The sequence below is a fragment of the Buceros rhinoceros genome, unplaced genomic scaffold (genome assembly GCF_000710305.1).
Source record: "Buceros rhinoceros silvestris isolate BGI_N320 unplaced genomic scaffold, ASM71030v1 scaffold2315, whole genome shotgun sequence".
Lineage (NCBI taxonomy): Eukaryota > Metazoa > Chordata > Aves > Bucerotiformes > Bucerotidae > Buceros > Buceros rhinoceros.
Genome location: NW_010413219.1, coordinates 55,410 through 66,071, shown reverse-complemented (window position 1 = coordinate 66,071; position 10,662 = coordinate 55,410). Strand labels below are relative to the sequence as shown.

The 10,662-nt window shown below is 39.2% G+C and overlaps 1 protein-coding gene across 1 annotated transcript in view; it reads right to left on the bottom strand.

Annotated features, from left to right (window-relative positions):
- HECW2 (HECT, C2 and WW domain containing E3 ubiquitin protein ligase 2) overlaps nt 1-10,662 on the bottom strand; it is a gene marked incomplete at its 3' end in the record, with an annotated part of 62,575 nt that overhangs the window by 6,462 nt on the left and 45,451 nt on the right. Inside the window, 5 exon segments of the mRNA XM_010136630.1 lie at nt 1,636-1,756; nt 5,714-5,823; nt 7,704-7,787; nt 8,708-8,804; nt 9,838-9,940. Coding sequence (XP_010134932.1) covers nt 1,636-1,756; nt 5,714-5,823; nt 7,704-7,787; nt 8,708-8,804; nt 9,838-9,940 — 515 coding nt within the window.

Sequence of the window (10,662 nt, the reverse complement as noted above, 5' to 3'; positions counted from 1 at the left end):
CTTTCCCTCAAGGATCTACTTTAGATTACAATAAAATGTCTCTTGTACAAAGAAGTGTAGATTTATTTTTTTCTACCTTGGTTCTTCTTTAAATTAAAGGCTGCAATGGGAAAGGTCCTGAAGGGAGCATTTTCATTAAGTTTAAAATCCTTTTTTAAGGCTGGGCCTCTAAATCAATCTCACTGTAAGCAAGAACCTAACCTATTATCTAAAAAAATCAATCTCTTAAAGAGGAAAAAGATAAAACCATATGAAATTCACTGAATGGTAACTCCAGAATCACACATCTCTTCACTATCTCCAGTGTGTGACAGGGCAAGAAGTCTAGAAGGAATGGCAATTGTTTGTTCAAAACCAGACTAAAGCATCACATGTGAAAACATATCATACCTTCTAAAAGAAAAATTGTGAAAAGGAGGAAGTGTCATAAAGATCGAAAACAGGAGGTGAAAGATTCCTCCGTACTTAAACATTTTATCTTCTGCCAAAAAAAATGTTTGTTTCCTGCAACTTAGCTTGCTTTACTTTCAAATACTGCCTGATGTCTGCATTTCATCAGTCAGTCAGACCGAAGCTGGGAGCTGCCCACAGAGAGGCAGCTTACCCTGCCACACAGGTCACGAAAAAAAGGTGCAAGAAATATAATGGATCACGGTAACAAATGCCCTCCTTGTCTACCAGCTACTTACCCAAGCAATTAATGACAAAACTTTCACAGATTAAGCTTTAAGTGTTTATGATTTCATTACCTACAGAAGACAATGTCCAACCCCTACCACTTAAGACTCTGAACAATACCATTTTAATCCCATTTCAGCTGTGGGAAACTTTGAATAAGCTCAAATAAATGAAGTCTGAGCTCTGCACAAATTCCCGCAAAATGTGAGAAGGGATTGGCTGGGAGAAATTAAAACACCCAACCAGCCACTACCAAACAAACCAAAAAAACCCATACTCCCCTACTGTAACAGAAAAAATGGTTAAAAAGAGTTCTAGTGCCTCACAGCTACTATAAAAGTATCAAACTGTGAGAGTTTGATAGCTGGCACAGGACTTAGTGATTTATAAATTATGGAAGTACCTTAAGATGATGACCCTTAACCTAACAGTATGTAATCACCTGATCACCAAAGAGATGAAGTAAAAACGTTAGCAGGTTTTTAAGGCAATCCTTAGATTTTAGTAACACCTAATTTTGTGAATTCTCTTTTGTAAAAGAGGGCTGTTATATCAATACAGGCAATGATGTACAAAACATAACCCAATCTTTTTTTTTTTCAATGAAAATAGACTTAAGAAAATGTAACTTTATATCACTGCAGTTGCTGTAATGGGGGATTTGAGATGCCTCCTGCTCTGCATGCCTACAGTGCTTTTTGGCACTGTATTGGTAATATTGTTTGCAAGAAAATACAGTTGGAGGAAACATAGGAGAAAAGTGCTCAGCACTTGCTGCATCCTCTACTGTGAATCACATGCTGGCGCCAAATCTTTTATGACAAGCTTTATATTTTCAGAAGTGCAGGAGAAACCGTAACATCTGCATTCTTTCTAATGGGAAGAAGCTTGTAGATGTGCGAGGCGAGGCAGGCTGCCTGAGAAACAAATCCAGTTTCATGAGATTCTTCAACATACTTCAATTTCCCTGGACCTTGTCCATATCCTTTAGTCTCCAACTTCCTGTAAAAGTTCCTCAGCTTGGCTTCAAAATCTCTTTTGTAAGGAGCTGGAGCTCGGGCATTGGCACGCTGAGTACCTGCAGGAAGTAATTATCAAAGAATGAGCCGTAGTGACATGAACTGATTAATGTCCCCTCCTCTACTGAAAGGACTCCTTAATCATGGAAGGCATGGTATGTGTTTGCTTTAGTCACCTCTATAAAAGAGAAAAGCTGCCCATCTTCAAATGTGCTCTGCATCCAATACTTTTTTGGTTGCTCATTTCTAATAGTATCATCTTTCTAAAGTAAGTCTTAAAACAGCAAACCCAGGTTAATGTGAAGGATGGATTAAAAAAACAGAACAATGAACTGGAGAGATTTAACTTTTGTTTGTCAGGTACGCTTTACATCTAACCTTTAAAACAGCTCAGGCAATGAATGTTCTGCTCTGTTCTGGTTTTAATACTATCAGGAAAAACAAGAACTCAGATATGAAGCATAAAAAGAACGTACCCTGCTGTGTGCCTGTTGAATACATTAAGCTGAAGAAGAAAGACTTTTGGAAATTCCCTAGTAGAAGCTCTTCCTTGGGGAAGTACAAGGAAGAAAAACGTTGAAAGAAAAGAAAGATTACTGAATTTAAGTTTGTGGAACTGTTGACATGTGACTGCAGGAACACCCATGATGGTCAACTAAGTGATTTTTGAGGGTAAATTTCTTAAAAACAGAGAGAGATGAGATCTGTATGCCAAAAAAATCGTACACCCCCCCCTGCATGTACCAGTCTACATTACAATCGTGCACAAATTAAGTGTTTAGTCTGATCTATTCTGGATATTGCAACCACTAGCACTTCCACTGCCTCCCTGGATAAACCGCTTCAACTGATTTGACTGCAAGGCAGTGTGATAGAGAGGCGGTTAATCCCAGCCATTTGACGTTCATCTTCTCATGCTGAGTTTTATAGCATTAAATTCCCCCCCTGCATGGTGGCGTAGACATCGCCCACAAAAAGCTCAGAGGACATTTAAAATTTCTCATGCCGTACAGTGCCTGCAACTGGTGGTCATCTAACAGGCCAATAACACACTGGAAATACAAATGAGTGGTTTAGAAGCATGTACGTGCAGAATTCTGTCTTTTAAGTGACAATCAGTTATTTATGTGTGTTTTCTTTTGGCTCCTTGCATGAAACTGAGCCAACACAGATACATTTATTGTTATTACGGGCGAAGGCATGAGAACGGAACGTTTCAGGTTATGAAAAAGAGAGAACACATATCCCTTCAGCCTGTGAGCACACACCAGGGCAAAAGAGAGCAGCTTGCTTAGCCACAAAGCGCAGGGTCTGACAGAAAAGGCGATGAGCACATCCTGCGGAAGTGGCTGCTGGAAGAAGCTGCAGAGTTGATCTCTCTGCAGAGATCAGAGAGAGAACAAGTGAGGTCGGTATTAACACTGAATGCCATTTACAGGTCTTTAAAAGACCTGCCTGACCAGAAAGACACTTGCAACTTGTTCTGGGCTTAGAGTGATGTGTGGGTGGAATAGAAAGTGTCAGGGAGTTTTCAGAGCTCCGTAATGAACGCTCAGGACCCTTCTGGAAAAGAAAATAATTATGGTCACCTATTAATCTACAACGGTTACCCTCTTTTACTGAGAGCACCAAAGGCTTCTAATGGCACACTCAGCTGAATTCCCTAGAAAACTTAGGGAAACTTAAAACTGTAAACAGCTTTTCAATTGTTGGCCTTTTTCCCCTACTTTGTTTATTTTGGTTTGGGTCAAAGGAGGTACAAAAATGTAGTCACCAGAAAAATGCAGCAAAAGCCTACTTTAATCTTAACCCCTGGAGGAAGTTTTTGCTGAGAGATACCGCAGAACATAAATCTGGTAACACATTACTGCACGGTTCAGAAATCAGCAGTGTATTACTCTGTCAGCACATGACAAGTCCTCATTGCAAATCAGATGCATATGCCAAGAAATTCCTGGGCAATTATAGTGATTACTTCCGCCTTGGGAACAAAAGACGTTAATGGAAGAGCTAAAAAACAGCAGTAATGTGATAATCATATTTGGTTTTCAGAGAGGCTGTACTCTAAAGCAGACATAAAGAGCAGCTTCATGACTATTCATCTTTCCCAAAAGAGAAAGTACAACCGATTGTGACTGGTCTGAACAATGGATCCTTAACACACAGCCTCGTGCAGTGCAGCACAGCCAGTTTAGCTGATGAAAAAACACAGAGTCTCTATAGAAATGATGGGCTATTTACAATTTCTCATCAAAAAAGTCGTTTGTACACCAACGCAAACATGCATACTCGCAGACTGACAGCAAGATTCAATGGGCTCTCTATATTTCTCTGTGAAATAGAATAGAGATTACAATTTTAAGGTGGGCGAGGCTAAAACCATCACTGTTCATCCTTTACTGTGTGCTGCTGCTTCAAGGAATAGATGAGAATAGAAGAGAATATCATGTATTAGAGATCGAATGCATTTTGAATCGCCTTTGCTGGAATGAAGCCACATCCAGCATGCTTTGATGCAGGTACTTGTAATGAAGAAATTGTAGCTTTGGAAGCCAAACCTGGTTTTATTCATAAAAGACTGCCAGATTTGCAGTTAGAAATAAGATGCATACAAGCAGATTTCATTGTTCCTTTCTTTTCAAAAAAGGGAAACAGTTATAGCTAAATCATACATGTATTGAAAATACCAATACATGTGAATATTGTATTTTGCTGCTTTGCAAAATGCTCTAAGATCATTAAGGTCTTCAGACAGTTTCTTCAGATAGGTCCTATAGAGATCCTATGTCCAGCAGCAGGTAAAGCTACCACTCAGAACATGTTTATAAATGGTTTTAATCCAGTTTCTTGAAAAGGCAAAGCTCTTTATGACTGTGGAAGGGGAAATGCCCATAAAAATCACAGTACTGTTTTCTGATAATTTTTTTTTATTGTCTGGAACTACCCAGAGTTGCCTACATCCCAAATGTTCTCTAATTTATCTATGCTTTTATTCTCTGATTTGTAGAAATCCCCTTAAGCCACTTCTGATTTACTGCAGTGATTTTATTTTACTTACCTCTTCTTGAGAAAACTAATATAGCTACATCTGTAAACTTCAAATTGCTGTACTTAGCCTTCAGAGGTCAAGTGGAACTTGTCATACTTGAAATAACTTAGTTTTGATCCACAACTTTGTTAATATGTGAACTATCAATTTCATTCCATTCTGACGTGTATTCCCAGACAGCTGCAATATGCTGTATTTTGGACTCATGTTAAAGTACAACAATCTGGCTTTACATAACATTGTCACTCATTGCTCCACAGCCCCATTAACACTGGCATTGTAAGGTACAGTTGTTAGATCTCATATTTTTAACTGTCTAGGCATCAGGATCCTGGAATGAGCAGTCAGTTTGTTGTTTCACATCACTGAAAAACAAGTTTGCATGTTTTACAAGTCAGAACAAAATCACAGCCTCTGAAGTTGTAATATACTAATCTCTTCTACTGACAAAACATCTTGTGAGCCCAAGGCAAAAGTTCAAGTTTGACAGTCAAATGCAATCACATTTGTTGGCTTTGCTCAAAAATAGGACTAAATCTTTGTTGTTGCTGGAGCAACAGAATTTGGATCTTCAGGATGGAGGAAAGTCTTTATGTGCAGCATAATGTGAACTAAATTATGGGACTAGCTCTACTGCAGGACTGTACAGATACTGCAGCGACAAGCAGACTGACCACTTAGGAGGTGCTTCAGCTCATGTAACTTCACCCATCTAAAAGCTGGGCACTGCAAAGGGGAATAGTTACAGTTTCCAAACAGCAGGTTATCAGCTTTAGGCTGCTGTAAATTTCAATTCGGAAAGCAAACAAAAAAGATAGTCAAACAATTTTTCTATTGTTTTTGTTCTCCAACCTCTGGGAAGGCAGCAGGAGTGTGCTACTGACTTTACCAATCTGGAATTGGTTCTTAACAAGTGTGAGAAACAGTATCATACAGCCCCTGCAGAAGCTGTGCCTGAGCAACGTACCTGGAGAGTTCTGTGGTGAAGACACCGGTGAGCCTCTCGGGGACTGGCAATAACTGGGGTGAAGTAAGGCATGTGGCGGCACATATGACATTATCTCCTCCTCAAACAAGCTGGTAAAAAGGAGCAAATATGAAATAACCTGTTTATATAAATGAATGGCATTTTTCACTTCCTAGGAATAAATCTCTAGTTACTAACCTGCTTCCTCAGGTAGTAACTTTCCTATTTCCAATACACATACTTAAGAGTGCTACAAAAATATTTTGTTGCCGTTCCCTCAATCAGATCTTTAAAGTTTTGGAAATCAGCAGTTACTGCTTCTGTGGGACATCGCTATACATAAAGTGGTATTTGCTTTCAAGTTATAGTTAATAAGCCTTTATAATTTGCCTCTTTCCCCACCCCCCTTCTTTAAACCTGTGTTCTCATTACAAAGGGGTCAATAACCTTGGTCGAACTTTTCTGAAAAAAGATCTGCAATGCTACACAAAGACCAGGAACAGAGACAAACATTCTAAGCCTCCAGGATTAAGAATCCCATCTGAACTTGTTGAGTGTACTGAATAGCAAGCTTGTTGGCATAAGTTATTTCTTTATCTTTAATGAGAACACTGTTGCAGAAACAGGTATCCCATCTCATCTGTTGAGGTTGAGTTCTTTCATGTCCCATCTATTATTGCTTATGCATTATTATCAATAATACACACTCCGGGGCAATGGCTCCATTAGATTATTAATAAAATAGGAAGAAAATCATCAAGCAATGCTCCTTAGTTAATTTTTGGGGATGTGTGTGGAAAAAGTAGCTTAAGAGAAATAAAATCTGAAGTATATGATCAAGTTATTCCAGGAAGGCACTAGCTGCTACTTTTCAGTATTGGTTATACTGATTTTTTGCTCTTCTACGAAAGAAAGACTGCCATCGAAATTTTCAGTTTGCTTTATTTCCACCATGAGAATTATTTGCAGGCTTTGCTGTTAACAGAACACTAAAGAGAACAAAACCCAGTCAAAGAGCAATGATAAAATCATTCACGCAATCTTTATTTAAAAACAAATAGCTGAAGGCAGATTTTTCTGTGTAAAACCTGTGTCATCTCCATGTGTCATGTATCAAAACAAAAATCTTAAAAGGTTTTTTTAAGAAACAATACACATATTTTACAAAAGCTTCAGCATGGCTTTAAAATGAGATTTTTTTTTTTGTAGCTGTAATTAATTCAGAGATTTAGGGACCAGAAAGGATTATCTTTATGTAACCTGACCTCAAATACTACTACTAATGCCAATCCTATTTCACTAGACTCAATTTTAAACATACTCCTTAATTTCTTGATGCACTTTTACAAAGGATGAGAATGTAAGATCGAGATACAAGGGTTTAATTCTAGCAAAAAATTCTGCCTGATTTTTTGAGTTACTTGTTTAAATGAAAAATATTAAAGAAGCAGCTTCTCATTTCTTGGACTCTGTAACCATATTTCCTTAATAAAAGGGGACAATACCTGACAGCACAGTGGAGAGGCAGCAAAACATTAAGAAATAAAAAAGCATCTCAAGTATGAACATTCGCAATTACAGACTTCCCAAACCATGGAAATAAACAGACACACTCTTAAAGCAGCAGAAGGCACATTCTTGCAAAGAGGCCTATCGAAACCTCAGAGCTGGATGCAACTGGACCATTAAAGGTGGTCTGTGCAAAGCCACATAAATCACAAGCACAGCCATCTTGCACTCGCCTTTCCTCAGGTAGAATCTCACATTCCATCACTCCTATGAAAAAATTCGGCCTCCAAATACCATCTAGAAACTGAAGATGATGAGAATAAAAAACTTTGACCCTTAAGAGGTAGCTACCCCAGTTGCAAGTCCAGGTGCTGAAGGGGAAATGGTTAGGTTACTAAATCAGCACACACTACTCACTGAAAGGCTCCTCAGCAGCTGCCACACTATATTCCCTCCACGCATCAAGAGCAGCAGTGCCTACCTGAGTAACATGACAAGGTCTGCATCACTGGATAAACGCACCAACCCAGGTGTTCCCTCGGTTCGGATGAACTGGATCTTCTCCCTGTGCAAGGAAAAAAAAAAGACTTTGCAAATAAGGCAAAAACGTACACCACAGCAACGAGAAAATGTACAGGGTATACCATAAAACCCTCGAGATTATGCTTCTGTATTTCAGGAACCATCTTTTCCCTTGCCATACCATGTCCATGTTAGCAGCAAAATATTACAACCAAAAAGCTTATTTGTTCTGAGAAATGATTCTCCTGTTGCCCTCATCTCTTCAATGCTCAGGCTTCAGGGAATACAGCCATCAAACCAGTCAATAAAAAAAATCAGAAAGAAATCCTTCAGGTTTCCGTTAGCTGTGTCCCTGCATTCAAAGCAGGAGGCTAAGCCCTTCCGGAGGACATTAGTATTCTGAAAGTGAACTATTTAAAGAGGTGCTGGGGTTTTTTGAACCTTTGTTAAAATGCAAGCCACACATCCCAATGCACACTTCTCATTTTAAAAGTGGGGGGGTTGTACCACACTGCATTTCAGAGATGTTCCAGAAAAACCCTTGTACTATTTCTCCCACCATGTTTCATCCAAGTACACCCACTTCCTCCCAAGACCCAACTGGGCCACTATTATGAAGTCTATGCATCCTAAACTCAGAGTAGTAATGCACAGATTTTTAGGATCATTTTGGCACAATTGGCACATTTTGAAGTCATTAGCAAATCTCTTATGCCAGTTGCTCCAAACATTTTTTTGCAGGTACCTTTATTTAGTAATAACACATTAACTCTGTTCTCCTAAACCTTATTCCAGTGAGTTACAGAGACATACAATAAAGAACTATTCCCCACAGCTTTACCATACGTTTGAATAGGCCAAAAGTTTACTTTTTCTATGCTCCACTTTCATTCTAATGCAAGGAACTGATTCTAATTAGCAACTTGTATTGAAATGGAAACAGCAAACCACTGATTTTACTACCTGAGTGAATGATTCCTGGTAAGATCTGGTTGACGTTCTTGTAGAATTTCAAAGATATTGGGCTGCCGCAAAAATGCAACAATCTTGTCATTGTAAGCTGAAAACATCAACAAAAATACCACGCTGAAACAAGGAGATACTAAAGAACAGCATTCGTTCTGTGTTTGGAATGCTAATGACTGCAGACTTCACCTTCACAGTTTTACATTTAGCAGTATTGTGTTAATACTTTCTCACGTAAAGCTACCGATTCAACTATCATTCTGGGAACACACTTCATTATGAACAAAATCTCGTCGTGACACATCCTTCCCACTGTCAACAGCTCTAATTCTATTTGCAATTACTGTTATATCTTATCACTCACACTCTTAGCTAAGGTCAAACTAGAATATTCATTGCTAGAATAAAATTGCAGGGACCTTGGTTTTCAGTCACTGAAATCCATTCTCAAACATTAATCAGTCAATGGAAACACCCATACCAAATTCTCACTAACCGCTGAGCCTGCCATGTGTGCACACCATGGCCATGGCACGGGGAAGGATTTAAATTAGCAGAGATTTTCAAGTAAACATGCCACAGTACAAAGAGCCAGTTATAGTCAATCGGATTAATTTATCTTGATTTAGCACAATGTGACAGCTGTTAGATTCAGTAAGCTAAATTCTGTTCCTGGTGCCACAGAAGCCAGTAACTTTGTGTGTATGTAACCGAGAACAGAAGTTAAGCTAATGACTAATTCCAAGCTGATTAACTCTTTCTGGAATCCTGCCAAAACAGATGCTCAGAAGTTGTACAAAAATTACTGGGAATACATGGAGTATTAGTACTGTGTCCAATTAGGACACAACTTGGCTCACTGGCTTCAACCCTGCTTGTCACCGCATAGAGTAAGTGAGTTAGGAAGGTAGAAGTTTTACATCGGTTATTTGGTTCTGCACAGACACTTTTTGGTATTGATCCCACAGGTTGCAAGCGAACAACTGGGAAATGCTGATGGACAGAAGAAATCGTAATGAAGGATAACTTCCTCCCACCCCAAACCAATGAGAAACCCAGCAGTGCACACTGACATGAACCCTCAGTCATGGGGAACTTCTGTGAGAAGAGGCCGTATGCTGACATACCCACTGGAACCACATCCTGGTACTGAGCTCTGCTGACTGTGTTAAATGTGCTAGACGGTCTTGGCAAAACGGGTGGGCCTGAATGACGGGAGTCCTCTCCGACCTGAAAACGTGCAAGTAAACACCGTAAGTGTCTCTATGCCAGCACGTGTACTTGGGTACATAAAAGTGAGAACTCACATGGATTAAAACTAAGCATGCTTGTAACTGCTTTGCTTGATCACTGTCCCCAGCAACTGTGGCAGCGTGAATCAACTGTTGTGTGGGAGTTATTAGCAAAACATTATTAGTATACTGGACCTACTAATATGAAGAATTTTTAAATAACAGTCCCATTCTGAAAAGGGACTAAAAAGTCTAAAATGGGATTCCTTCCGAGGGTTTTTTGTACTTCACGGACATCTTTATCCATATCTAAGGTTCTAAAAACCAAATTCTGCTCCTTCATTTGCACCTCTATTACCTCTGTGCATGAACGGAGTTTCACCAAATTTGAACTGGCAACAAGTCTGTGGCTGAAGCAGGAGGATAAAGAAGTGAGTTCAAATTCAGGCGAGGGAAACGAGTCCAAAACTGGTAAAAATATGTTTCCTACAATCATTCAGTAAATCTGTTATGAATTTTTTGTGTTCACCTCCTGGGATTAGAAAACACTAAATATGAACATTTTTTAGGGTAGAACCACAATGTTTGCTGGTAGCATTTGCGATGTCAGGGCAACTGCTGCAGTCTTCTGCATGCCGAGGCTTCAGTCATTTCTGCAGTGTCAGTATTTCATATTTTATCTATATCAAACATTTTGTTCAACCTCCTTTTAATCCTGCT